This window comes from Felis catus, chromosome E3 (assembly GCF_018350175.1).
Source record: "Felis catus isolate Fca126 chromosome E3, F.catus_Fca126_mat1.0, whole genome shotgun sequence".
In the NCBI taxonomy this organism is placed as follows: Eukaryota; Metazoa; Chordata; class Mammalia; order Carnivora; family Felidae; genus Felis; species Felis catus.
Window position 1 is genome coordinate 28852967 of NC_058383.1, and position 26835 is coordinate 28879801.

Here is a 26835-nt window from a genome sequence, read left to right on the forward strand (position 1 = left end):
CATTTTAATGACCTCACACCTAGAGCAGACTTGGCAATGGCTTCGTGTAACTCTCACATTAAGTTGAGTCTCAGATTGTTTCCTGTTGCACAACAGTCTGATGAGATTCTGGTTTTCCCTCTGGGCTTTTCATCTCCTTCACCTGGAAGTGGAGTAGCAGTTGGAATTCATGCTACTGAAATATTTGGGGGCCAGAAAACCCCTCTGTGAGATGGATACGTTCTCACGGAATTCTGCTGCATTTGAAATACCATTTTTCAAACAAGCTTATGTATAATGTTCCCTCGATTCCCTAATTTAGCAGGAAGAGAACCACTTACCCCAAGTCTGAAACAGCGGCTTGCAGGATCACGCGGCAGGCGGCTCCTCCTGGGCCCTCGGTGCCGAAAGGCAAGGCCGGGCGTCCCCTTCGGCAAAGCAGAAAGCACACCTCGACAAATGCCTTCGCGAAAATAAGATTTTATTTTTAAAGTCATTTGAAGGACAGTAAGGAAGGAGACCTAAGATTCAGCGGATGCGGATTCTGGTTCGTATTCTTTCCAGGCCCCACGGTCCCCATGGTGGTGTCTCTCAGGCCAAAAGTTGCTCTTTGGTGATGCCCGTGTTTAGCTTCCTGGAGAAGGGATCTTTTCCCATAAACCATCTTCATTTTTTTTGTAGAGGAGAGCCTTGTTTCCGGGGAACAGTGTGTTGGATGGAGATGGGTGTTTTTTTAAGAACATCAAGGTAGATCTAATATGTTCGACAAAGTGGGGTGGCTCAGCCAGAGGTGAAGTGGAGAGGTTCTGGAAAAACAAGATTCTGGGTCTGAGAGAGGAATAAGCTGGCTCTGTTACCCTCTTGACAAAGCTGTCGAAGTGTCTCTGGGTTCTTAAACAGTCCGGATGGTCTCAGGTCACCACGTACACAGAAGTCGTAAAGTTACGGAAGACGGGAGGTGTACTGCGTTAACGAGGAAAAAGCAGTCGGCTGTGTACTCCTTCGACCCATGCAAATGCCCGGCCAGGACCTTGCTTATTCTCGGCTGATCTAGAGGTCAAATGGGGTCTGCCGAAGGCATCCTAAAAGTAAATCCCACCCACCGAAGGAAAGGCTGCTGTGCTCTCGCCTAAACCCGTCTTCTTCTTCTAGATGAAGAAACCAGGGTGCGGAGATTTAAGACCGCCCCAGCCTGTAAGTTCTCACCTCTAGTATTTGCTTATCATCTTGCTGCAGCCAGAAATCCACATGTGGAAATGGCATCCAGGAGTACGGTCCTATACGAAGTTGTTCTGTCTTTGCGTCGTAAATACTAATCATCTGAAAAAGAACATTTCGAGGACATTTCAAGGAACGTACTCTGCTTCTCGAACCCCACCATTAGTGCCAGCTCCAGCGCAGTCCCACGTTAACGTGGAGGGATGAGCTGCTTTAAACGGTCTAATAACCAAAGCCGCTACTTATGGAGTCCTTCCAGTGTGTCTGCTATTGTACTTTGGGAGTAACGTACGTGCTTTTGTTTAGTCCTGACAAAAGTCCTCTGGGAAGATGGCATTTTTCCTACTTTGTTCGGAAACCTGATGCTCAGAACGGACAGGCACTTTGCCCACAGCGACACTGCCGGTAAGCATGAGAGCTGGGACAGAAACCCAGGTGTGTGTGGCTCAAGTCCACGGTCCTCAATGCCACATAAAACACCTCCTCATTACTTATGCCCCAGCAACTAATCACCTTGCAACTTAAAAGCCCGCAGTGCCGGCTGCCCCATCAGGAGAAAGGAAAGTGCTTATTTGCCAATCAATTCCCTGAATCCCCCAATTTGTCAGTGGTAGTTTTCAGCTTAACCACCAACCCTGGCTTTTGGTTCCTGAGACTAAAGCAAGTTCTGAATATTAGCTAAGTCAAGGCTATTACCCTGCTCGAGAAACAGCAAAGGCATCTGACAAACGTTAAAGGTTTGGCAAAACATCACCGTGAACGCGCACACTCTCCAACGAAAATGTCAACGTTCCATCAGTGAGGAATCTGAATGCGCCTTCTCTTTTTTCACACCTCTGCCTTCAAAGAGGAGAAATGGGGTCTAGCGTGCAAGAAACAAACGTTTTGTTCCTGACGCCTATAAAACGTGAGGCTCTGGAGCGGGACGCCCCTTTTTCCCCCTAGCACAGAGGGTCTCACTCACTGGGCCTCCTGTCAGAGCTCGGGCGGCACGCAGCTCCTCCTCCGGGCCTCGGTCTGGGAAGGAGGCTCTGTAAATCTCTGCAGTTTTAATGTTGACCGCTGTGGGGATAAAGAGGTCCTCCGCATGGACTAAAGGCACAAGTGGAAAGTTGGCACAGCCGCACCACATCTACGGCCACGGGTGACGGAACGTGGCCGGTCGCCCCAAGAAGGGGAAGAGGGGTACGGCTGGACCGCTGTCGCTGAGCAGCTGCGGCTTCCCCTTTGTGCAGATGGAAAGCGCCACCTTACGGCCAAGCCCGTGTCCGCCAGGGCCCCGGCCCGACCAAGGGGTGACCTCCTCCCCCGGGAAGCGCCAGCTCTTCAGGCCGGCGCGGGGCGACCCTCCCTGGCCAGCGCCGTGGCCGCGCCGGGGGCAGAAGCGGGGCCTGGGGTGCTGTCCGGGTCTGGTGGTGGTGGTGGGGGCACGTTCCTGCCACGCACCTCTGCCAGGCTACAGGCAGTAGTACGGTGACCCCCTGTGCGCCCCGCTCGGCCATGGCACATCGGGTGGAAGTTTCACCGGCTCTCCCCCTCCGGGGATCCGGGGCTGCGGCGGGAGAGCGCTCCGGCCTTTCCTTGGCCTGCTCTCTCCTTAGCAGGACCCTTATTCCCCGCGGACCCCACCAGGCTCCCCGCTGTGTGAGGGGACCGACCCCCTGCCCGGCCCCAGCCCCGGAGACTGGCTGGAGAAGGGCGAGCAGACGGCCCCGCTTCCCGGCCGCCACCTCGTCCGTCCCCGGTGGCCGGAGGGAGCAGACGTCTCTGTTTTGTGGGCAGCGGTCAGAGAGGGCAAGCTGCTTGCCCGGGGCCCCCGGTGGGGCACGGAGCCAGGGTCAAGCTGGCCCTGGGAGCGCGGCCCGGCCTCCGGGCCTCCAAGAGATGCACTACTTACCGATGCCATAGATGATTGGAAAGTGCTTTTCATTTTCTTCCCGGTCATTTAGTTCTAACGAAACGAAGAAAAATGCTTTTTAAGGAGTGATTTTTAAGAAAAACTGAACAGTTGCTTTCATTTTCTATAACTGAGGCCAACAGGGAGCCCACACTGCAACGGGAGGAAAAAGGACATGCAAGGGACCGTGTTCCTGTTTCCCTGCCAGGTCCCACCGGAGCCGTCAGGTTTCCACCAAAACGAGTGCCGCGTCCCGAGTCAGCGCCTCCCGGCTCCCTACACGCTCAGCCACCAGCCACCTGCCGCGCGTGGTGGTGGGTGGCTCCTTCCCAGGAGCAGAGGAAGCGTCTGAAAATCCCGAGGAAGGAAAGAGGGGCCGTGCTGAAGGGGGTGGGGGTCGGGATGTCATCGGAGGCCAAGCGGGATTTGGGCCTGGGGGGCGGGCGGGCCACTGGCTGCAGAGGGCGGAGGGGGCTCTCCTGTGGCTGAGGGGCTCGCGCGCGAGGTCTTGCTTTAAGGGTGAGGGCGCCGGCTGTTGGGGGAAGGACGGCAGAACTTACCTGTCACACACAACGTCACTAAGTGAATGTCATCTTCTTGTCTGTCAAACTCACCTACAATGAAAAGTTTCAAAGTGGACGTCAGAAACCCGTTGAGCAAGTCGAGATGGGGCCGGGCCCTCTCCGTCCCGCCACAACCCGGCCCGCGCTCGGAAGCCAGATTCCTGTGAACTGACGCCAGGGAACCCGGGTGACGGGCACGTCCCTAGCCTCGAGCCCAAAGGAAACTGTGACCAAAGCTGTCCCTTCGTCTCTTCCTTCTCAGGGGTTTGTGGGGACAGCGGACTCCGAAAATGTTTACCCCTTACTTAAATAACTTTTTTTTCTTTTTACCAGCCATTCTAAAAACTTGATCACTGTAAAAAAAAAAAAAAAAAACCGTGGAAAACACAGGCAAGTGTAAGTACATGGGTCTTTCATAGTACAAGGACACGGGCTTCTGATGCCCACAACCCCAGCAGTTAACAGTCCATGTTTCTTTCCTACCGTCCGTGTACTGCCGAGCCCGCGCCTCTTAGCCAACTACGTCCTGACTCTGCGGCCACGTGTGCTTTCCCGTGCAATTCACCTCTTCCCAAGTACTTTTTTATGGCTACGTAACAATTTCTTTGCTGACGGACATCAGACTGTTTGCTAACGTAAAGGATGTTCCGCCCGCATTTGGGCATGAATCTCCGTGCACACGGCAGATTATTTTCTTAGAACAGATTCCCAGAAGGGGAATTACCAGGGCAAAGGAGAGGAACCTTGTTAAGACTTAGGCCACGGGGCCAAATTGCTTTGCCGACAGGTTACAGCAACGTATGTTCCAGTGCTGGGTGCGTAGGCCCGCCTCGCCGCGGTTAACACAGAACGAGGTCTCTTTTGAATCCTCGCTAATTTAACGGGAAAAGGTGGCATCGTCGGCGTTTTACCTTCCTGCAGGTTAAAACGGACATCACTGCCCAGAGGGCTGCTCACCATCTTATTCACCGCTAGCGTTTACCGTCTTGGACCGTGTCGACTACTGTTTCCAGGAAAATCTCGTCCCCCTCCCATTGGCCCCTGAATCGTAGCTCCGTCCCTCTGTCCGAGTCCAAGCCGAGCCGGTCAGGCTGCTCCCTGTAGCTGCCCCGAGAGGCTGTGCACTAAGTAGCGTTTTGATCCAAACAAAAGCGGGTGCAAGTTTTCATCAAAGTTGGGGAAACTGTGAACTTACTAAGAAGTTGATGAGTAAGTTTTTGTGACAACTGCCTGTCATCACTGAAGCCTCCCACGAGGTGCACTTCCAGCCTGGCAAAGAGACGGGACGGTGGTCAGAGGCCAGCACTCCGGCCGCGGGGCGCCCTGGCTTTGCTCGGGACCTCGGTTCTCCGCCTCCACGAAGCCGCGCTCCGCAGCGGCGCTTCCTCCCGGGGCCTCTTCCGTGCCTCGCGGCGGGGAGGACGCGTCTGGGCGGCACTGGGAGAAACGGGGGAGGCTGCCAGGGCCGCGCGAGCCGCTGGGGACGCGGCCAGGGGCGCTGATGGCGGACGGGAGCTGCCTGCACGCGAGCGGCCCCGATGCGGAGCTTAAGACGCTCCCCTCGGTTAGAATAGGGCTGTGGCGCACTTCGAGAAACCTCTTCGGCATCTCAGCCTAAGGGGAACCGGGGTGCAGGGCCGCGAAGGGGGGCTGGCGGACCGCTCACCTCACTCTTGTCCAGCAAACCCGGAGCCAAGGACTGTCGCCTCCCAATTTCAAGACGGGAACCAGGTCGGTTTCTACAGGCCATGCTTACCCCCCCACACCAGCTTTTCCAGGTTTGGGGAACCCTGCTACTCCCCCGGGGTGGCCCTTCTGGGGACTGTCACTGCACACGCTAGCACAGCACAGCTCTCAAACTCCTGTGCTTGAGCCTGTATTCTGCCCCCCCCCCCCCCCCCCCCCCCCGTCTGCGAGCCCCCTCGTCCACAGCCTGGGACAACCCGAGGGAGGAACCCGAACCGGCCAGAACTGGCATGAGGACAAGCATCACGTGGCCCCACACAAACACGAATGGGCCAGACGAGCCACGGTCACCACGGCTTTGCTCGACACAGGGCCACGGGTTTGCCTTCCCAGTCTTGGGAAGGCACGACCACGTGCGTTCCACGGACAGACCAAAGATCCCTCCTGCCACGTCTCAGCACCGCACCAGGGGGCCCAGCGCAAAATGACACTGCTGGCCCGGCCTATGTGACACTAGTGACACCAGGAAGAAGGGCTTTATTATTATTTTTGTTAAATCCCTAGGATTCTGAGAACGTGTAGATGACCAGACTAGTCCGTTCTGTGGCCACCCCAGACTTTCTCCCCAGCGAGGGGCAGGAGGGGGCACAGGTGTGTGTGGGACCAGGTCCCCTGTGTTCCAGGGTGACAGCTGTTGGGAGGGGGCGGCCACCTGACGGGCCACCGTGGGAAAATGCACCCTCACCCGCACCCCCCTCCCCCCCGCCACGGTGGGTTCCTCCCTGCCTCGACCTCCACGGTCCTTCCCACCCTTGAACACCCTGTTTTGCTTCCTGCCGGCCTCCTTGCTTCAGGGCACTTCGGGGGCAGGTGTCTGTCTACCGGCCACGGCTATGGCCCCGACACCTATAACAAGCTCCCCCTGGGAGAAAACACCCGACAAGCAGCTGCCGGAACGAACGAATGAAGAGAAGGCATCTGGGATTCGCTGACGCGTGAGCGAGCATCCCACGATACGGGAGCAGAAACACAAGCTGAGGTTCCAAGTCAAAGCTTCATCCCCAGGCCAGCCTGCACCCGCCACCCGGTCTGCTCGCTCCACGGCCACCGGCGAGGGGCCGACGCTGTGCCGGCTCGGCTCCAAACGAACGAGCCGGTCGCCGTGGCGGTGACCTTCCATGCGGCGGCCACGGCCGTCCCCTCTACGTGACAGAGCGCGGGGCCCGGCACCACGGGACACGGGAACGGGGCGCTCACCTTCCACACGGAGCGTGGTCGGAGAAGGATTTGATGGAGCTCATGATCAGGGGGACCTCCGCTTTGGTGTCACTTCCGTCACAGTGGGTCAGGCAGGTGGCCCCGTTACCTGAGGCAAAGGGGGGAACGACTCACGTTACTCCGGGTGAGGGCTCCGTGCTCGAGCCAGATCTACTCCCATCCCTTCAGACGCCTCCTCTGTCAATGCCCTGGAAGGAGACCCAGAAGGATCTGTGCTGCCCCGCCCACCCTTCTGACCCGGGTACCAGGGAGATGCCATGCGGGGGGGGGCAGGGTCCGGCTGCGGGCAGGACACCAGGAATGTCAGGGGCAGAGACGCAACGCTGCCCTTCCTCTCGCTCGCCGTACCTGTGTGCCTCAGGACCACAATGTGACAGGTGGTGGCATCATCAGAACCCAGGATGGAGATGGAGCCTGGTTGGAAAAGAGAGAAAATGAAACATCCAGGAGCCCCGGGGGGTGATGCCCGATTCACGGCTTCCTAACCTACCATCCTGCGGGGAGGCCGCTGCAAGCTCTCTTTGCTGAACATACAGAAGGCCCTGGGGTCCCACTTGCTGAACAGACTGACCTCTGAGAAGTCTGGCTCTTTCCTGTTCGATTAAAACAAGATAAAAGAGGGACGGAAATTAGCGATGACTGGGTACCTAGAGGGGTGGCGAGGCCCGACGTGCGCCTGGGCGGGAGACGCAGGCTCTGTGGGGTGCCACCAGGCTGAAAGGCCAAGGGAACGGGGCTGCGGCCACTACCGCAGCCCCTACGGGTGGGGGGCGGCGGAGCAAAGGAGACGGTGAGCTCCCGGGCTTCGTTCCGCCTGCGCCTGAGGGACCAGAGTGCAGGCCTTTCTCCTCAAGCGCAAGAGACCCTCCAGGGCTCTGCACCCGGGAAGGGAAGCCGACCGTCGGCCCGAGGGCCCGGCCGGCTCCGAAAACACGGCCCTTGTGCAAGAGAGGTGGACACCGTCCCTGCCCCCGAGCTGGTCGTCCCCACGCTGGGAATCTGGACCTCTGGACCGGGGAACCTCCCTCCCCCACCAACGCACACACCCGGGTGGCTTGGAACGACAGAGGTGAGTTATGCCGAAGAGACTCACGCTATTGCACAGTCAGGAAAAATGAAGACTAGGAAAGATGGTTTTGAAATGCAAACTGACAAAAAGTGTAAAAAAAAAAAAATCTTTAAAAGTTATAAATAAGGGCGCCTGGGTGGCTGAGTCAGGTGAGCGTCCAACTTTGACTCAGGCCATGATCTCGTGGTCCGTGAGTTCAAACCCCGTGTTGGGGGCTCTGTGCTGACAGCTCAGAACCTGGAGCCCGCTTTGGATGTGGTGTCTCCCTCTCTGCCCCTCCCCCGCTCATGCTCTGTCTCAAAAATGAATAAACGTCACAAAAATTTAAAAGTTATAACTCTGCGGTGATGATCACAAGGCTCAAGTGTTGCCACGTGGGAGGAAGCACGAGGAGATTCACCCGCATGGCCACAGCCACGGTCAGACAGGGCAGACCGAGTGCGTTAGCATTTGCTCTCTCGCCTTGTCCCGATTCCGTAAATGTGCTATGATGGAGCCGTGACCGAGGCAGACAACCAGAAAGGGCCCGTCCTAAATCAGCAAATTCATGAAAAGGCTGTGTTGGAATCAGGTGTCCAAACCTTCTCTCCCTTCGTATTGGCAGAAATTCTTACGCAGGAAGCCCTGAGTCGTGGGTGCAAGCGTTGACTCGCTGCACTGTGCCCCTGCAACTAACAGGTCACTGTATGTCAGCTGTACTGTAATTCGAATTTTTTTTAAAAAGTCTTCCACACTGGGGCGCCGGGGTGGCTCAGTCGGTTAAGTGGCCGACTTCGGCTCAGGTCATGATCTCACGGTTTATGGGCTCGAGCCCCGCGTCGGGTTCTGTGCTGATGGCTCGGAGCCTGGAGCCTGCTTCGGATTCTGGGTCTCCCTCGCTCTCTGCCCTGCCCCCGCTGGTGCTCTCTCTCAAAACTAAAATGTTAAAAAACACAAAAATGCCAGAGCGATACAAGAAATTACATCACACGGGGTACGCAGATGGGTCACTACTTCCTCCTGACTTGCAACAAGTCGACTCAAAGAACAGACTGCGACCCAAATGCGCAAACCCAGAGGAGGTAGGTGGGGTCCGGCCAGGACCCCGGCTTCACGGTCTCACACGGGCCGCTCGCCACGGCTGAGCATGGTGTGCCCGGTGAGGCTGGCACTTGCTTAATCAATAATAAGATACAAGATATATTAAAAAAAAAAAAAATCAGCTTGATTCGTTACCCAGAGTTTTCTTCTCTTAATAAACTCTCGTTAACTGGAAGCAAGGCAGCCATTAGCACGACGGCGGCTCCTCAACAGAACAAACGAGAAGGAGTAAGTGGGAGTAAGTGAGCTGCCGTGTCAGTCGGCCAGGCTCGGTCGCAGCGGTCAGGGAGGAACTGGCCGTGACTCACGGTTCTGCAACTCGGTAAACACCTCGCCTCCCGGGTGCTCTGCATGTCACACGCTCGTCACCTCACCTTGATTCGAAATTAGACGCAGGACAGCGCGCACTTTCCTTTCCGTTAGCCCCGGGACACTTACCTTGGCCTCTGTGCTGGCGGGGGCGGGGGGGGGGGGGCCGGGCCAATGGGGGCCACAGACGTCCACGCTGGGGCCACCACCCCAAAGGCAAAGCCGTGTGTGCGCGTGAACTGCCACTTGCGTGCCCGAGAGCAAACATCCCAACGGCCCAGCTCCCCCCACCCTCGCCCTCCCCACCCTCTTCCCCCCCTTCACCCCCCCCCCCCCCCCCCCGTGTCCCAGACAGACAGGAGCATAAATCATCAGAAGAGATGATGCCACAAAGCGAAAAGAACATGTTGTTTTGGTTTTCCGCTTTTAAGGAATGAAAAAAGTTCAGCCAACTTCTCCTCTGTGGAAAAACACAGAGAGCTACTCCGTCAGCTCCCATCCCTCCCCGAAATACCGGCCAGCTTTCTGGGCCTCTGATACTCTCCGGACACCAACGTTCATGAAAAAAGCCTCCTGTCCAGTAGTCCCTCCCTTCCCAGCTCCTGCCCCACGGCGCTGCCCTCCTAGGCCGGGGCTCAGCAAACTTTCCTCCGCAAAGGGCCGGAGAGGAACTATTTTGGGCTCCGCTGGGGTGCGGTCTCCTGTTGCAACCACCAGGCTCTGCTGTGTAGCCTGAAAGCAGCAGGGACAACACGTAAACAGACGGATGTCGCCGTGTCCCCAGAAGACTTGGTTTATGGGCGCCACGGAAATCTGAATCAACTTCACTGAATTCCGCATGTCACGAAGTAATGCTATTTTTTAACGGTTTTCTTGAATTATTGAGAGAGAGAGAGAGAGAGAGAGAGTAGGAGGGAGGGGCAGAGACAGAGAGAAGGAGAGAGAATCCCAAGCAGGCCCCACACTCAGTGCGGAGCCTGGCTCGGGGCTCGAACTCCCCGACCTTGAGATCATGACCTGACCTGACGTGAAAGCAAGAGTCAGACACTTAACCGACTGAGCCGCCCAGGTGCCCTGAAATTGTGTTTTTTTGATTTCTGTAGCCCCACCACTTAAACCTGTAAAAACCATTCTTGGCTGACGGGCTGTCCACACGTGACCTCTGGCGTGGGGCTGGGGCCTGAGGACCCCTAATTCCCCGGGCACTTAGGACAAACGATCACGTGCCCCTTCCCCCTGCTGCTCTGTTCCGTCCGCTCTTCACATTCTCCTCCTCCGGGAAAAGGGGATCGTGCCGTCTGCTCCTCAGGTCGTGTGAGGGTTAACGGACGGCAGGTTTGTCGTGGGTGGCTGTCGCCAGGCCCGCCCGGGTCCCGACCCCGGGGTCCCCCGTGTCCACGCTGCCCTCCCCGGTGGCTGCCAGCATCACTGCTTCAACACACGGCTCTGTCACAGCCCCTTTCCTGCTCAGAAATCCTTGGAGTCCAGCGATGTCACTCGCAGGAATAATTACAGGGGTTTACAAAGATTCAGCTCCGTGACTGTTTCTAACACAGCAGATTTATAAAGATCCTCCGTGCTTAGAAGCAGGAACTAAGTTGCGGTGCATTCGTATCGCGGAATTCTACGGAACCACGCTTAAGCCAACGCTGCTGGCCGAGCATCCGGTGACCGGCTGAGAGCAAAGGCTCTCGGACAGCACGGCCCAGAGGAACTTCGTGCGGTGACGGCAGCCGTCTATTTCTGCCCCGCCTCGTACAGTAGCCACGAGCCCCACGTGGCCGTGGGGCACTTGGAAGGTGGCTGGTAGGACTGAGGAAGTGATTTTTACATTTTCTTTCACCGTCATTACGTGAAAATCGCCTTACGTGGCCAGGGCCACGGCACTGAGCACTGCGGCGTTCTAGACTCAGAGGCACCCTGCCAGGGTCCCGATGGGGACTTCGCCCCTTTGGGGACGGGGGACCTCGGGCAACCCGCTTCCACCGCTCTGCGCCTCACAGTCCTCATCTGTAAAATGGGAGTGGGAACGGCGCCCTCTCCCGGGGGCTGGGCAAGTCCCACCGCGTCACGGCCGTGACTATTCTGTGCTGGGCGCGGCTAGGGACAGGCTAGTAACCGCTGGTCCTGCATGTGACCGGCTGTGTGGCGTGAAAAAGACACATCACAGAACGGAAGAGGTAGTATGCTCTTGTGTCTAGAAGGGTCTCATTCCCACACAAAGAAAAACCTCTGGAAGGGTGTTTGCCAAAATATGAATAACGGTAACGCTCACAGATGATTTTTTTTTCTTCTTTGTGACACTTCTGTTTTCTTTTCTCTTACAAAGGGGACACGCGACTTGTAGAAAACAAGCCATGAAACTTTTCATCTCCCCCTCTTCCTTGAAAGATCCACCAAAACCCCTCTAACCCGGGTGCGACCCACCTCCCTGGGTTTACCTTCCACGTCCCCTCACCCCCTCTGCGCCAGGGAATCTGGCCAGTCCACCTGCCCTCGGGGCGCTTCCTCCCTGCGCTCAGTGGCAGTCTTGCTTGCTCACCTAGAATGTTCTCTCCTTCCTCCCCACTCGAATCTCTCCCATGCGTCCATCCTTCTTCCCTAAGACTGCTAAGTGATCCGTCCCCCAGGTTCCTGTGATGCAAATCGGCCCCCAGGACGCGGCCTTTCCTTTCAAGAGGGCAGGCCACCCTGGCCTGTCACATCCCTCCCCCCCACCCCACCCCCACACGGAGTGTGCTGCCTTGGACACTGATCTATCACAGAAACTTCCCGAGAGACATAAAGATAGCGTCACCTTAACTCCTTAGGCAGCTGAAAGTTTCTCCCCTTGGTGAGTCCTACTGGGACTTCATTCCTTCACAATGTGCCGGCGATGTGGCCCAAGGAAAGTGCTTACCACAGGGCCTAGTGTCGGCTAAGTGCCCAGGAGGTGCTGGCTAAGGTGCCTCCTGTTTTCCCGAAATGGAAGCTGCGAATCACAGCGTGGTCCCCTTTTCCCGGTAACTCCTCAGCCTTCAGGTCATTTTCAGGGGTCACTGTGCTCATTCGTTTATATAACAAGTAAATTACAAAGTGCAGATTCATTGCCAGCGGCTGCCCCAGGCTCTGAGGACACGCACAGTGACACATACTTCGTCTGCCTTCAGGAAGCTTACATTCTGGGGGACAGATCAAGGGACAATAGAAAAGAAAAAAAAAAAAAAAACACCTATGCAGACAAAGTGATTACAAACCGCACAAGGGTCCCAGAGGAAACCTCAAAAATACCTTCTCCGAGCCTACAGACTGTCAAGTTCCTCTGCTTCCCGGTTCAGAGGGAAAAGGGGCATTCTTCCTTTAGGGCACTTAACAGTTTGCGTATTCGAGCCATTTGTGATTAGAAACCATACCCTCTAACTAGGCTGTAAAGCAGTCCGCCCCGATTGTAGGAAAGAGGTCAACACGGCGCCCAACACACAGTGGAGGCTCAGCCTGTCCCTCCAATCAATGAACTGACTGATTTCCCCCTAACTAGATCCGGGACAAGGGGAAGGTTTGGACTCAAGAACCCCTTTCCAAACTGTCTCTGCACAAGCACGGATTAGGGGTTCGGAGACCTATTTGAGGACAAAAGCAGGAAGACAAAACCCAAACCCTTCCATCAGGGCGTGGTCCTCAACACGGCTCAGCTGGGGAGAAGCAGGGCCCTTTCTTACGGCTAAAAATACTACCCGGAGGCCCGTGGGGAGGGGAGCCCGAGGGAGCGGCCGGGTGCCCCTGCCCGAAGCCCGCTGGGGGAAGCCGCTCCCCGCGGTGTGTGGGCCCCCGTGAGAGCCCCCGCGCAGGGGCCCTTGCCCCGGTTGGCCTCAACGGGCAAGCCCGGCTCGGAGCGGGAACCCGCCTGCCCAGGGTCGAGAGTCCCCGGGCACCCTCCAGCCGCGGTGCTGTGCGACCTCGGGCAAACCGCCTAACCTCTCTGGGCCGCCGGCCCCTCCTCCGGCAAAGAGAGGCCTCGGCACGTGCCCTCGGAGGCCCAAGGAAGGTGAAAGCCCCACAGATGCCTCGAGCGAAGGCAGAAGATCGCTGCCGGCGGCCGGGGCTCCCGACGTGCCGAGAGCGGCTCGGCTGCGCCAAGTTTAAACCCTGCCTCGGGAAGAGCGCCTGGAGGCGGCGGGGTGAGGAGAGTCGGGCGCGTCCGGCAGGTCCCCTCGGGCCCTCCTCGGAGCCCCCCCCACCCCGGGCCCTGCTCACCTCCAGAAGCGGGTGGGCGCGCACGAGGTCCCCCGCGGACTGCGGCAGCCGCACTCGCCGCCCCTCGACTAGCAGCGGCATCGCGGAGGCGGCCGCCCCGGCAGGCCCAGGGAGGCGGCGGCCTCCCCAGCCCCGGGCCGCCCGCGGCCCCCGCCCCCGGGCCGCCCCGCCGTGCCGCGCCCCGCCCCCCCTCCCCCGCGGGCGCCGCCGGGAAGTGAAGTCCCACGGGGGCGGCGCAGGTCCGCGCGGTTCAGGAAATCGGGGGCGGGCCGCAAGGCCCTATGGGAGATGTAGTCAAAACGCGGGAGAACGGCCCTCGGCCCGCCCCCTCCGCAGGGGGCGCTGGGAAATGTAGTCCCGAAAGCGTGGGCGTCAAAGCCGGGGGAGGAGCTGGGCTCTGGAAGAGAGCCTTCGCCGGGTGCCCCCGGCTCAGTCTTAGTTCACATATCAGCCAACCGTCCCGGCCCAAGAACGGGCTCTGGGGTCTGACTGCCTCCATTCAAGATCACGGCTCTACTCCTCATTGTGACCTCGAGCACGTTAATCCGAGCTGGGGAACCTGCTGTGCTGCTGCTCCATAGGATTGTGTTCAGTGAATAAACGTAAGCCGTCTGAAACCGCGAAAACAGTCTAGCCCCACTGATGATTTAGAAATCATCAGTAACACTTGCTGCTCGGCGTACAGCAGGCACTCACTGATGGGCCAAGAGTCCTGGGAGTAAACATCGACGAGGTACCGTCCAGTCCCTACTAAGGACAGGTACCCCGGCGCAAGGCTCGTGACCTAGGGGCTCTCTCTATCCTGAGATTTGGAAATATCATTTACATACACCGGACTCCACCATACCTTAACCGAAACGCAGTTTTACAAAACTAGTGGTGAAGCGAAGAGCCACCTCACAGAACAAGAACTGTTGCGACGGCATCGCAAGGGGATTCTGGGACCAAGAATTAAAAGCCACCATAATAAGCCACACCTGGCAGGGGGCAAACGCTGTCCATACCTCTCCAGGTGAGGCCTCTTTAGCGGGTACCAAGGAGGCAATCAATGTGGATGAAGTGGAAGTTGTCTTTGCCTTGAAAAGACTCTCCCGTGAAAGGGCTTCCTGCCTACTTTCTCCCAAGGTAGCCAAACAGCTACTGCCTCTCCCTGCATTTTCACTGAATCCTCCCAGCCCTCAAGGAGGTGGTGGTCATTTCCACTTTACAGCTCAACGTGGAGCTCCCAGAGAGCCTAGGTAACTTGCTCAAGGTCACACAGCTAGTTCGAGAAGCCAAGTCTGACCCCCATGACACTTTAGAAGTCCTTGGTCCTTTCTCACCTGTATAAATTAGCCACTTCTCATTAAGGAAGACCCACCCACTGCAGACAAACAGGATGGGCCCTGGAACTCCTACCCAAATAAAAGCCCTCTTTTCAATAGTGAGAGGATTAGAAAACGCTTTTTATATAATTCCCGAAGAAACTTCCCAATTTTTTCCCCACGATGTTCCTTCCAAAGTGCGTGCATTTTTTGAAGCGTTTGTTTTCCCGGAACCAGTTCAAGCTGCGACGGCCCTCGTGGCTAGGCGTGCTCACGGGGTCACTGACACCTTAGCCAGTCCTTCTCATTACCAGCGTGTCCCTTACTCCCCAGCTGTCCCCTGTACCGCTCTGGCAGTTTTCCCGCCTCTTTAAAAACCGTGTGATGTGTTAGCTGCAGTTTCCTGACAGAGCTTTCATGTTCGCCAGTAAAAACCAAAGAAATCAAAACATCTGTTTGAGAAGCCTCTTTATTGGGGTACCTCCCTTTACTCCATTACTGGTATAAGAACAAAACATCCAGATTAACCATATCATTGTTCTATGTTCACAATGTTTTTTTCCTCAAACTCTTCTGACATTAAGCAGACTGACTTGTAAAGATACCCTTCTACACTAAAACTTCTCAACCCACAAAGGCCCACTCCACTTACCGTTAATTTCTATGGACACATTTCATGGACCCGTTTCATCCAGGTCACAAAAATCCCACCCACCCCCCCGTTTAGCCAGCAGTTAAAAAACCAGAGAACCTAAAGGTTCTCCGATGACTGTCCACCAAGTCACCAAAAGAAAATCACCAATATCCAAAACTTTTTAAACCAATAAAAATTTGTTTTCCAAAAGCGTATTTACTCTACATCACCATCATAATTATACAAGAGCATACAAAGCCCTAGGAAAGAGAAAGTATTTCATTACAAAATATTTGCGATCGAGAAAATATTGGTTGCTTTTAAATAATAGGAAAAGTGGCAGAAAAATAAATATGTTTAGAGATGTCCATTTTCACAAGTAACACAAAAGTATACACACAAGGAATGAAGCTAAAATACGTGTGAGCCACAGAATGAGCCCAGCTGTGCGCTCACACACACGTGCTACGAAGTGAGGGTGTTTATTAGACTCCTCTCTCTCAGTGTTTAGTTATAAAAGTACAAAAAGAGTCTTCCCCAAGGAGGATTTCACCGAGCTGAACTCCATGATACATCAGCTGGCAAACGGAGGCTGCAGCTATAACCTTGGCTGTTGTCGCTAGCAAAACCATTCCACCAAAGAACCCAGGCTCCTCTCCCCTGCTCCATCAGCACAAAGAAACTCTCAAAATGACCAAACTGATTCTAGTTAAAAACAAAAAACAAAAAAAACAAGTAACATTCCACTACAAGCAAGCATTCCCAGTCCTAACCACCCTCCTGGGAGCCTCACGGTAAAATCATGTGCTGTGTTTTATAAAAGTCCAACTCCACTCTCAGCGTATGGGAATTTCATTTACCCGGAACTCTGTTGTTCTTTTAACTCCATTCTTCCACTCACGAGCGTATGACTTGTCTGCTTCCGCTTCCCTAAATCCTGCATGTCTTTCCTCGGGGACTTCCTTGGCCTCTAACAATCCCTGGAGACCTTCAGTGCCAGCTCCGGCTTGCAGCGTCAGGGACCGGCTCGGGCCACCTTCCCACTTTCCTCCCGCCCCCTCCGCATCCCAATGAAATCCCAACACACAAATACAGTTCCAGCTGAGGGTCAACGCTGTACCCAAAGTAAAATCATTTTAAAGATGCGGAATAGTCTCCTAGAGGATTTTTTTCACTGAAAATAAACTGGATCAACAAAGTCCTGTGATTATGGCTCAGACCAAACCTATGTGCCATCCCGCTAAAACAGGCCACTGCCCACATCACAAATTTCACAACGATGCCAGAAAGCTATAGCAGAAATAAAATATACACCCAACACACCAGTCAAGCCTTCAACACTGATCATCAACTCCTTTCTAAAATATTGCACATGATACTCCGTCTTTTCTTTTGTTTGCACAGGAGCAAAAAACAAAAAGAAAAAAAAAAAAAAACCAAAACAGCACGTCTGTTCAGACACCAGAGTACATCTACCTTGCAAGTAAGATGCCTGAGGCAGATACTCGCTCTGGTTCAAACAGGATGAGCCCTGGTACCGAAGGGCACCGTGGGGAGAGACGCTGGTCTCAGTCTCAATCACAAATCCTCGTGGTCACAGGGGACTGGTCTGGCAGGTAGAACACAGGAGGGGAGCCCACGCTGCTTGAGGGACTTCGGAAATTCGGGTCAAAGGAGCTCGGGGCCACGCCAACTTCACCTTTCAAAAAGTCATCATCTTCATCCTCCACCACCTGCTGTACAAGGACAAGAGATTACCGGTCAGACCACCAGTGGCGGTGTGCAAAGCTTTCGAGAATGTCTTTCAGGAATGTGCCGCTTCTGGAAAGATGAAGGTAGAGGAAATAGTTTTTGGTTTTTTTTTTTTTTTTTTAAGTAGGCTTCACGCCTGCCCAACACCGGGCTTGACCCCACAACCTCAAGATCATGACCCGAGCTGAGATCAAGAGCCAGACACTTAGCCAACTGAGCCACCCAGGTGCCCCAAGAATGTCTTAATTTTGAAAGTTTACTCCGAGGCACACTTCATCCCCAACTGCCCACACAACTGCTGATCACATGGGACTACTTGTTTCAAGTCCAATTTTTTAAATAGATTTTAAGCTCAATGAGGGCAGAGGGCAATGACCTGTCTTTCTCATTCAGTGTCATCCCCCTTGTATCTAACAGTGTAAATGAGTGAATTAATGACCACCCCCAAAGCAAAATATAAGGAAAAAAGAGCTATCCAATGATTACTTATGAAAAAAGAGACATAAGTAAATTTGAGATTGGTATTTGGTGGTAATGACCATGTGATAAAGATCCTAATTTGTTGAGGGGCACCTGGGTGGCTCAGTTGGTTCAGCGTCCAACTCCTGGCTTTGGCTCAGGTCATGATCTCAAGGTTTGTGGGTTCAAGCCCACATTGGGCTCTGTGCCGGCAGTACGGAGGCTGCTTGGAATTCTCTCTCTCCCTCTCTGTCTCCCTCCACTCTTTGTAGTCTCTCTCCCTCTCTCAGGATAAACTTGAAAATAAAAATAAATAATAAAAAAAAATTGTAATTTGTTGAGCTGACTTTTAATTAACCTTCAATTCCCAAAGTCAGCTTACAAAGTACCTAGTTTTTGGTTCTGTTTTTTTAACTTTGTTTATTTTTGAGAGAGAGGAAAACAACACGTGAGAGGGGGAAGAGCAGAGGAGGGAGGTGGAGAGAGAGAATTCCAAGCAGACTTCGTGCTATAGTGCAGAACCCAATGTGGGGCTCAATCTCACAACCCTGAGATCATGACCGGAGGCAAATTCAAGAAGTCAGACGCTTGGGGCACCTGGTGACTCTCTGTTGGTTAAGCGTCAGATTCTTGGCTTCAGCTCAGGTCACGATCTCACAGTTTGTGAGCTCGAGCCCCGAGTCAGGCTCTGCTGACAGCATGGAACCTGCTTGGGATTCTCTCTCTCCTCTCTCTGTGCCTCTTCCCCACTTGTGTGTGCCTTGTCTTTCTCTCAAAACAAACAAACAAACAAACAAACAAACAAAAGCTGGACACTTAATTGGCTGAGCCACCCAGGTACCCTGCAAAGTATCTAGTTTAAACAATTCATCAAAAAAACAAAAACCCTTTTCATAAGAACGTACTGTGAGCTTGGAATTTTGTAAAAGCAAAAGGAACAAAATGCAGTCTTTAAGTGTGACACTGCTAATTACTACGTGACTGTCATCCGTGTCCACCAAGGACACTCCCAGCCGGGGTGCCAAGTCACAAGCGTACCTTTCTGACAGGTTTCGTAAACTCTTGAAGCTCCTCTGCACTCATGTTTTCCCAGATCTGATATATAGGATCAATGAATTTCTTCGACCTGTCGACAGAGATCACATCTCAAAATCAAGTTCAATGCTGCTCGACAGTCAGACATGTCTAGAGCCCTTCTCTCACAGGATCCACTACCCAAAATAAAAACTGTGGTTCAAATAATCACTGTGTCAAAATCCTGCATGTCAGTACTGTAAATGATGTGGCTCCTTCTTGGTAAGACTTCCCCCCCTTAGATGGAGTATTAAACGAATGTCTCATCTTTTTATCGTCAAGTGAAATTATTCCTCAACTATGCAAAGCCTGACAATGAGTTAGAATATGTCCAAATGAAAACAAAGTGATATTCCTCTGAAACTTCATTTTTTGTATATCCCTACAGTAAATCTACTAAAAATTAGTCTGGGAAAAAAGACCCACCTGGTTTTCAGTCAACCAAGACTCGAGGGACCAGATGACCCTGAATCGTGTTGCTAGTTAGAAACTGTACCGTAAGCGAAAGTCCTCCTTCCTTATACAAGTGCAAAGTTAAGACTGGCTCGGTGGGTTTTCTGAATTACCCATCCAGATAAATTACATGGCTGTTGATGACCTTTCCAACAGTGTGGAATGTGGTCTCCAGAGGAAAGAACAAGTCGCTAGGCAGAACATTATGAACCACGAAAGGGCAGCATCCTCCCCATCCAGGCTCTTCTATCCCCATCCCCTTTTATGTTTAAACCAACAGGTTTAAAGAAAAACAAAAAATAAATCACAAGACCTTTGGTGTCAATCCAGGCTTCTTCCTGAGCTAAAGATCGGCCCCGCCCAGTGTGCTCAGAGCAGGCCGCAGCGTCTAACGGGTATTCCCTACTCGGGGTCCGTGAAACACGTGCCTGGAGACCGTGAGTTGCCGATACACAGACACGAATGGCCACTCGATGACCAGGAAACCCCACTTGTGGGAAAAGCCAATAGACACCACACGTAAATTCACCACCGACAGGGGGACTAAGAGCACCCACCTCTTAAGCACACAAGGATCGAAGGGGAAGAAGGTGTCGAGTGGGTTCGTGCAGGTTCGCACGGAGTCCCCTCCGGCTGTACTTCTAATAACTGGGAGCATCTGGCGATTGTTCCTCTCAATGATCGTGTAGCAGAAGACCAGCTGGTATTTACTGCAGAACCACAAAACCAAAACACAGACGGGCGGCGTTAACACGGTGGATGGTGGAATGACTGCACGGACGTGCCTGTTGTGTGCGACACCTGTTCTAACCACGCGGATACTGTCAAACGTATTAAGTGCAAGAAAAGACAACACAAAACAGAAAGCAATGCTTTTAGGGTACAGCTTTCCGGGTCTACTACTTAGAAGCGTGTTAATAATAAGGAGAAAGAAAAGTGTGGCTATCACCTTGACAAGGATAGAGCGGGCTGAGATTATTAACAGGCATGACTCACTAAACATGAATGCGTTCGCGGTGGGACTCTTAGAGTCTGCAAAATTACAGAAGTGGTCTCTTTTTGCCGTTTGTAAGAGAATAAAGGGGTTCAGGATTTACGGACAGGATAGCGGCTGCTGAGAGAGAGACCTGGCTACTGAAGCCATGAGAACTGTACTGGTTTACCTACAACGTCGCCCCTAAGCTGCTGTTCCCAATTCTGAAAAAACTAACAACTTAAACCCCAACAAAGGATCAACTAAAAAAAAAATTAATGGAACATTACACAGCAATTAAAATCCAAATGCAATTGTACGGGTCAATGTGTATCTCAAAACCACTAAGCGAAAGCAATGGGCACAGAACGACACAAGAATTCCACCTCTTGCTCTTAGCTCTAGACCTCACATCTCACCCCGAGCAAGCCCCACCCCACGCCGACAGCCTGCTGGACAGTCCACTTGCCAACCCAAGCCCTCTAGTCCCAGCCCAGGAATGTTCTCGGCCACCTGCCCCGCTTCACTCAAGTCTGCTGCTTCCCATCTTCCTGCAGTGTGCTGGGACCCTTCACCTGCCGAATGCTCTTGCTTGTTGTTTATTCCTTTCCTTGACTCTGTTACCATTTCTGAGATCTCAGGAGAGACACGGTACCTTGAACTTGACGGCCAGCAAATGAAAATTAAGGTTACCGAGTAAGAGCAGCAAGCGGTCTAAAGGGGACCAAGGGGTGGAATCTTTGCCTAATAGAACAGACTCTTGTGCGTTGAAGATTTTAAGCTCTGACCCTACCCTGAGTATCCCGTCGCCAACTCGCTGTGCGCGCCAAGCAGACTAACTCGGGGAGGGCCAGGCTGCCCGCACTCGAATGTTGGCTCTGACACAGTCGAGCCACTGTGTCTCGCGGGTCATTCCCGCTCTCCGGGCCTCCACCTCCCTGTTCTTAAACAGGGCCTTACCACATCAGTCCCGGGACTGTGAGGACGCAGCGAGCTCCATGTGAAGGGCTTCCGAGCGTGCGCGAGCCGGAGCCCCAGGCCCGACAGAACAGTCCTGCACCAGCCCGTCTCCTACTGTGGCACATCCCTCTCGCGTCCAGTCTATTTTCCTTACTCTAATAAACATCTTTGGTCTGTAACTCTCGGCTTACTGGCTGCCTCACTCGTTTCAAAGTGCCGAGGCTTCTGCTGAGTTACGGTCTTTGAACAAAAGCAGGAGCAATTTCCATTACCACCAAAGTAAGAACAAAATCCTAACTGCAGCGTTCCCTGTAAGTACTGCATTACTGGCTTTTACGTGTTTGATGGTCATTAATTTGACTGAATAATTTCACAGAAACTTAATGGAACTTTAAAGTATTAATATAAAGTTGTTTTTAAATAATTCCCACTAATAAAGTATTAATAACTTACCTTGTGATTGCAGCAAAAAAGTTAACTACCGAAGGCAGACAAATCTTCAGGGGATTTAGCTGACTCATCACTATACGTTCAAAATTTAGACTCTGAAGGTATGTCAAACCTTTGATTAAAAAACAAAACATTTTTAAAAAGTACAAACATAACAGCCCAAGTATCTTTAAGCAGAACAGATTTCACACTTTAAAAAAACTTCTCACGAGGGGCATCTGGGTGGCTCAGTCGGTTAAGCGACCGACTTCAGGTCAGATCGTGATCTCGCCGTTTCCGAGTTCAAGCCTCGCATCGGGGTCTCTGCTGACAGCTCAGCAGAGCTGTTTCAGATTCTGTGCCTCCCTCTCTCTCTCTGTCCCTTCCACACTCGTGCTCTGTCTTGCTCTCTCAAAAATAAATAAACATTAAAAAAAATTTTTTTTTAATTTTTCACAGAGCTACTTGCAGAAATGCTTTAAATACAGGTCCATATGGTCATACAACAAAGAGCCTAAGAGAAGGTCACCACGCTTGCTTAGGACTAGGTCACCTCGTCTAAAGAAAACAGGGTATTCTTTCAAAAACCCAGGAGGTAATCACACATCCCTAGTGGGCTATTAACTTACATGACAATTTGGGATTCAGATACGCATAAGCTCAGCACACGTTGAGTTTACAGAGAAAAAAACACTGTGATCTGATTTCAGTTAATCGTGAAATTGCTACAAACTGGAGGTAACAAAAGGAGGCTCCGTCCTGAGAGGTTCAGGACCGAACCACCTGAAACTCCTCCCTCCTGCCATCCCCAGACAGACACACATGCCGATCTGACAACAGCCAGCGGACAGCAGGACCCGCGCGGCTGAAAGCATCAGTGCAGTGGAGCGTCCCACCCAAGGGGGGACAGCTGCTCGTACTTCAGGTGCTGCGCTGGGTTTTTTACAAGGAAGCCAGGGAGGTAGAGTAAGAATGAGATACCGCCCTCTGGGAACTAGGAACTATTAATTCTCTCCTATGTCAGTAAGAGAAAGACACCATACTGATTTCAAAAGGCAAGCAAACCCACTTGTACTTAAGTATATATTTTTAGGAGATTCTTGGATGGTTTGTTTTTAAGGTTTCTTTATTTAAATGACATCTACACCCAGCACAGGACTCAAATTCACGACCCTGAGATCAAGAGTTGCATGTTCTTCCAGCTGAGCCAGTCAGGCTCTCCCCATCTGTGATGTGTATTTTGATAAAAATGACTAAAAATGGGACAATGTCATGGCTTACAAGAAATACATCCTCTTTACCAAGACTCTTACCATTTATTTATACATAAAAGAAAAAAAAAAAAGACAATACTTAAAACCCTTATCCTACTCCTGGTTTATACAACTAATTTTAACCCCCACATCTTTTCAAAAGTGACAGGATATGAGTAAATCCATACAATGCAACACACACAAGTGTCAGTTTAGAGCTGTGGTTCTCAACTCAAAGCAGCTATGCCCCCAAGAGGACACGTGGCAGGTTCTGGAGGGTTTTAGCTGTCACAACAGAGCAAGGAGGGGATGCTAAGCTTCCTACAAAGGACGTAGCCCCTACAGCAAAGGGTTATCCAGCCCCAAATGTCAGAGATTGAGAAAATCTGGTTTAGAGAAAACGGCCTATTCATCCATTTGAATTTTTCACGCAAATAAACAAACACATTTAAACTCACTTCACTGGCGTTGTTCTTGTTACACTAACCTAATATACAAGCTTCATCGGGCAGATTTAAACTCTCCACGACTCTGAGAAATTAGCAAGAGTGCAACCTGGAAGATTAAGGCTGAAGTCCTTAGATAAAGCAGCATAACCGTTACGACCACAAGCTTCAGATTCCTACTCATCTGGTTTTCACTTCTAACCCTGCCAAACAAAATCCTGCGTGTGCCTAGGTCCCCCGGGACGCCCGCCCTTCGCTGCCAATCAAAGTGACAGGCAGGAAGCACTGCTCCAGGCATCACCTCTGAAGAAGAGCCCCTTGGCGGGTCACAATCACTCTAAAAACACGGGTGCACACGCAAACCCATCCACTGTTAAGGAGGGCGCTTGAAGGGCTTTAGGGGCCCCTAAGGGCTGCTTGAAATTATGGGTACAAGTCTGAGTGCATTCTGACTCCACTGTTTTCATCAAACCCTCCATCCTAAAGGGCGACTAGCAGTCAAGGAAAAGCCAGTTCACATCCATCAATCCCACGTCACTGACCTTCTTTGAGGTTTCCACTTAAAAGCTGCTTGTGTCTAAAAACAAAAGTGTAGAACACAGCTTGGCAGGCTGAATAAAATGGTCCATGGAGAGCAACGTCACAAAAGGCCTTTGTTCCCGAATCCTGGTTATTAAGGTACATGTGCAGCCAGTTAACCAAAAGATCTAGGCATGATTTTACAGTACTAGAGAAAAGAAAAATTCGAGTCAACTTCACTTGTTTCATAAAAACACAAGAGTGACATAAAAACACACGAGTGACTTACAAAACAGCACACAACTGGCTCTCACCACAAACTAAGAGAAGTCAATCTATAGGCCTCTTGATCTGTTCCCCAGGGGCACAGAGGGGAAGGAAAAGGACGGGCGAGCAGGAAGGCAGCTTTTCAATTACAAGGCAGAGTGCACGGACCTTTGAGGAATGAGAGGCAGGCCCCCAAGGATGCCTGAGGTCCCAAGGGATGGACAACCGTTTCTCCTCATCAACTCCGAAGGACTTCTCTGACGGCCACCTGCCCTCTCAGGACAATATGGCCGAGGAATAAGCCACGTTTACCAACGTCTTACAAGGGAAAGATGGCCTGGCTGACTCCACCATTCCCTACAGGGTTCTCCTTACAAGGTTCTGATAAAGTTCTATGGCCTACAATTTAGGACAGAGGGACAGATGGCTTTTAGTTTTGGGAGACGCGTTTTTTTAATAGCATCCTCGCCCAAAGACATCTTCATGGATCACTGGAAGAAGCAGGCCTAGAGCTGGCCTCCTAAATAGATATTTCTATTACCTTTAAAAGACTTTTTTCTTCAGCTTTAACAGATACAATTGATTCAGAATGCAAATGAAAAATGACAAACCTATAAAAAGAATTAAAACAGTATACAACACTGTACAACATTCATGAAGACAGATGGATCTTCGTGTTCAAGCGTAACCACGCAAAACAAATGACAAAAGCTTTCCATATGAGGTTTTGTATCTAAAGGAGACATTTTATTCTGAAACTGCCTTTTGGAAATGTAAACATCTTGCATAGCGTGGAGAAACAGATTTTCTCACTTGAAAGTCAGACCAGAAGAAAAAAAAAACATGAGGCAGGGGTTTCTCTGATTTAAGACAATGTTATAATCTTTTTAAAGCATGGCATGAAAAAACACTTGAAAATTAGGTTACTTACATAAGAGGAATAAATTTAGCTCTTGCCAAAAAGCTTCCAATATAATTTCCAGCAGCTTGCCTGATGATGGCAGGATTATTTGGATCCTGCAATTTTTTCCAGAGATGCTCCAAAAATGCTTCTGCAAATCCCTATAAAAATAGAAGGTATTGCTCTAAACTTTTTTGATGTTTAAGAAATTCTGGCTATTGGAATCCTAAGATTTTTTTTTTTAATTTTTTTTTCAACGTTTTTTATTTATTTATGGGACAGAGAGAGACAGAGCATGAACGGGGGGAGGGGCAGAGAGAAAGGGAGACACAGAATCCGAAACAGGCTCCAGGCTCCGAGCCATCAGCCCAGAGCCCGACACGGGGCTCGAACTCACGGACCGCGAGATCGTGACCTGGCTGAAGTCGGACGCTTAACTGACTGCGCCACCCAGGCGCCCCGTAATCCTAAGATTTTTAACTCACCAGTAGAAGAAAGTGCTAGTATCTCACACTGCCAGCTAAATAATATATGCAGTTATCATCATTCATATTTGTGCAATACTTGGAGATAATACTATTAAAAACAATGTTCCCCAGCATTAAACAAGATCCCAAAAGGTGCTGAACATCAAACTCAACTCTCCACACTTCACAGTCTCAGTGACAGGGCTCTGGAGTCCACCTGTTCTAAAAGCTCCACAAGTGACTCGGATGGTCAGCCAGAAACAGAAACCAGCAATAATCCCCACTCATGTGGGAGCCGTGTGGCAGTACGTTCCAGAGTGTAAAGTATTCTCCCAGTCTCTGACTGAACATAATGAACTTAGCCAGAAACAGAAACACAGATCAAAGTTCAGTGTTTGACTGATTATGCTAATCACAGAAAAAAGACTAATTAAGCTTCTTTTTAACAAAGGACACAATCACCAACTTCTTCCAAACAGCACTTTTCTATTTTTAAATATTTACTTATTTATTTATTTATTTACAGGGGGAGAGGGAAGGAGAGGCAGGGAGAGGGAGAGAGAGAGAATGAGAGAGAGAGAGAGCACGCGCGAGTGCGCACACATGCGCAGGGGTGAGGCAGACAGAGAGAATCCGAAGCTCCACCCTGACGGCGCGGAGCCCGACATGGGGCTTGGACTCATGAACCATGAGATCATGGCCTGAGCCAAAATCAAAGGTCAGACGTTTAACTGACTGAGCCACCCAGACACCCCCCAAATAGCTCTTTTCAAAAGTTATTAACACATACTTTGGGGCAAAATGAATTTAACCTTCTTACCCATGCCCAGTACTCTCCTGACTGTTCTAGGAAGCTACAAAAGAATTGTAAGGAAAGAATCTTCTGTATTTTCACTTTTTTCCAAAACAAAAAGCCAAAGCCTGAAGATTTAAAATTCTGGGTTTAGAAGTTGTTTGGGGCTAGTTAGGATCAACTGAGAAAACACAACAGTTAAATATCCCAGAGGATTTTAATAGCAGAGGCTCCAATTAAGGGGAAGGACACCGCCTAGTGGAGCAAATGCAGAATGGCCCTTTCAGAGCACTTGGCAGAGCTGAGCCGGCTGGTGCTGGCTGGCAGCAGCCAGCAATGCCCTCTGTTCTTTCCGGCTCTTTCCACATGTTAAAAAAGAACAAGCTATTTTATGAAGGGCACTGGTAAAGTGAGCTCAAGGAAAAGAAATACTTCGTGTCTCTCCTCCCTACCCCTCCACCCCAGTTTTTAAGGGGAAATCATGGGCAAGAATAAACTAAGCTGAGCTAATGGTGCCCCAGTACTCACCAATTTAAAGCTGCAGAGGTAAAACATGAAAAACTGTACATGGCAGGAGGCGTGAGTGGGCAACAGGAGTTTGTCAAAGATGGTTATCAGATCTCGATATAAATCCTTTGTTTTGTTGTTATCTACCTTACCTAGAGAGAAAATTTGCCATTTCAGCTTCACACTTTTTTTTAAGCTACCACTTTCATTTCCCAAAATTTTTAAAAATAAAATACCATTAAGGAACGTCACCCATTAAGCTATGATTATAACAAAATGCCATTTTTATCTTGCACAGATTTTCCTTTTTAACTGTAATAATCCAGCAGTGA

General features: G+C 51.5%; 2 protein-coding genes across 6 annotated transcripts in view; both read right to left on the minus strand.

Annotated features, from left to right (window-relative positions):
* Positions 1-443: 443 nt before the first annotated feature.
* Positions 444-13487, minus strand: NTAN1 (N-terminal asparagine amidase). 4 transcript variants are annotated; one of them, XM_023246626.2, is made up of 10 exons: positions 13313-13485; positions 7112-7214; positions 6970-7035; positions 6601-6709; positions 4853-4926; positions 3655-3708; positions 3095-3148; positions 2162-2289; positions 1186-1299; positions 444-785 (listed from the first exon to the last, which is right to left on the minus strand). In XM_023246626.2, the coding sequence occupies exons 1-10, from the start codon at positions 13391-13393 to the stop codon at positions 606-608; spliced, it is 963 nt and encodes a 320-aa protein (XP_023102394.1). In that variant the 5' UTR covers positions 13394-13485; the 3' UTR covers positions 444-605. The 4 variants fall into 4 exon arrangements, with proteins under 4 accessions (XP_023102394.1, XP_023102395.1, XP_023102396.1 ...); XM_023246627.2 differs by having other exon boundaries at positions 2162-2259; positions 13313-13484; XM_023246628.2 differs by lacking the exon at positions 444-785 and adding an exon at positions 792-942 and having other exon boundaries at positions 13313-13487.
* Positions 13488-15067: 1580 nt separating this feature from the next.
* The window catches only part of RRN3 (RRN3 homolog, RNA polymerase I transcription factor), a 31773-nt gene continuing 20005 nt past the window's right edge, over positions 15068-26835 (minus strand). The window contains exons 12-18 of one of the 2 annotated variants that reach the window (XM_019820926.3): positions 26525-26655; positions 24767-24897; positions 23592-23776; positions 21375-21483; positions 19546-19698; positions 18500-18587; positions 15068-16983 (exon numbers count right to left, since the gene is read on the minus strand). In XM_019820926.3, the coding sequence (XP_019676485.2) occupies positions 16825-16983; positions 18500-18587; positions 19546-19698; positions 21375-21483; positions 23592-23776; positions 24767-24897; positions 26525-26655 (956 nt within the window). In that variant the 3' untranslated portion in view covers positions 15068-16824. Of the gene's footprint in view, positions 16987-18499; positions 18588-19545; positions 19699-21374; positions 21484-23591; positions 23777-24766; positions 24898-26524; positions 26656-26835 lie in introns of both variants that reach the window. The other variant, XM_011290580.4, reaches the window with a different exon arrangement.

Excerpts from the sequence above, each read along its gene's own strand:
- NTAN1 (XM_023246626.2), bottom strand. The coding sequence starts at position 13,393 with ATGCCGCTGCTAGTCGAGGGGCGGCGAGTGCGGCTGCCGCAGTCCGCG. Across the intron at positions 7,036-7,111 it reads AGCGGCCTCCCCGCAGGATG|GCTCCATCTCCATCCTGGGT; the intron begins GTAGGTTAGGAA and ends TTTTCCAACCAG. Across the intron at positions 1,300-2,161 it reads GAGCTCTGACAGGAGGCCCA|ATGATTAGTATTTACGACGC; the intron begins GTGAGTGAGACC and ends GTTCTTTTTCAG.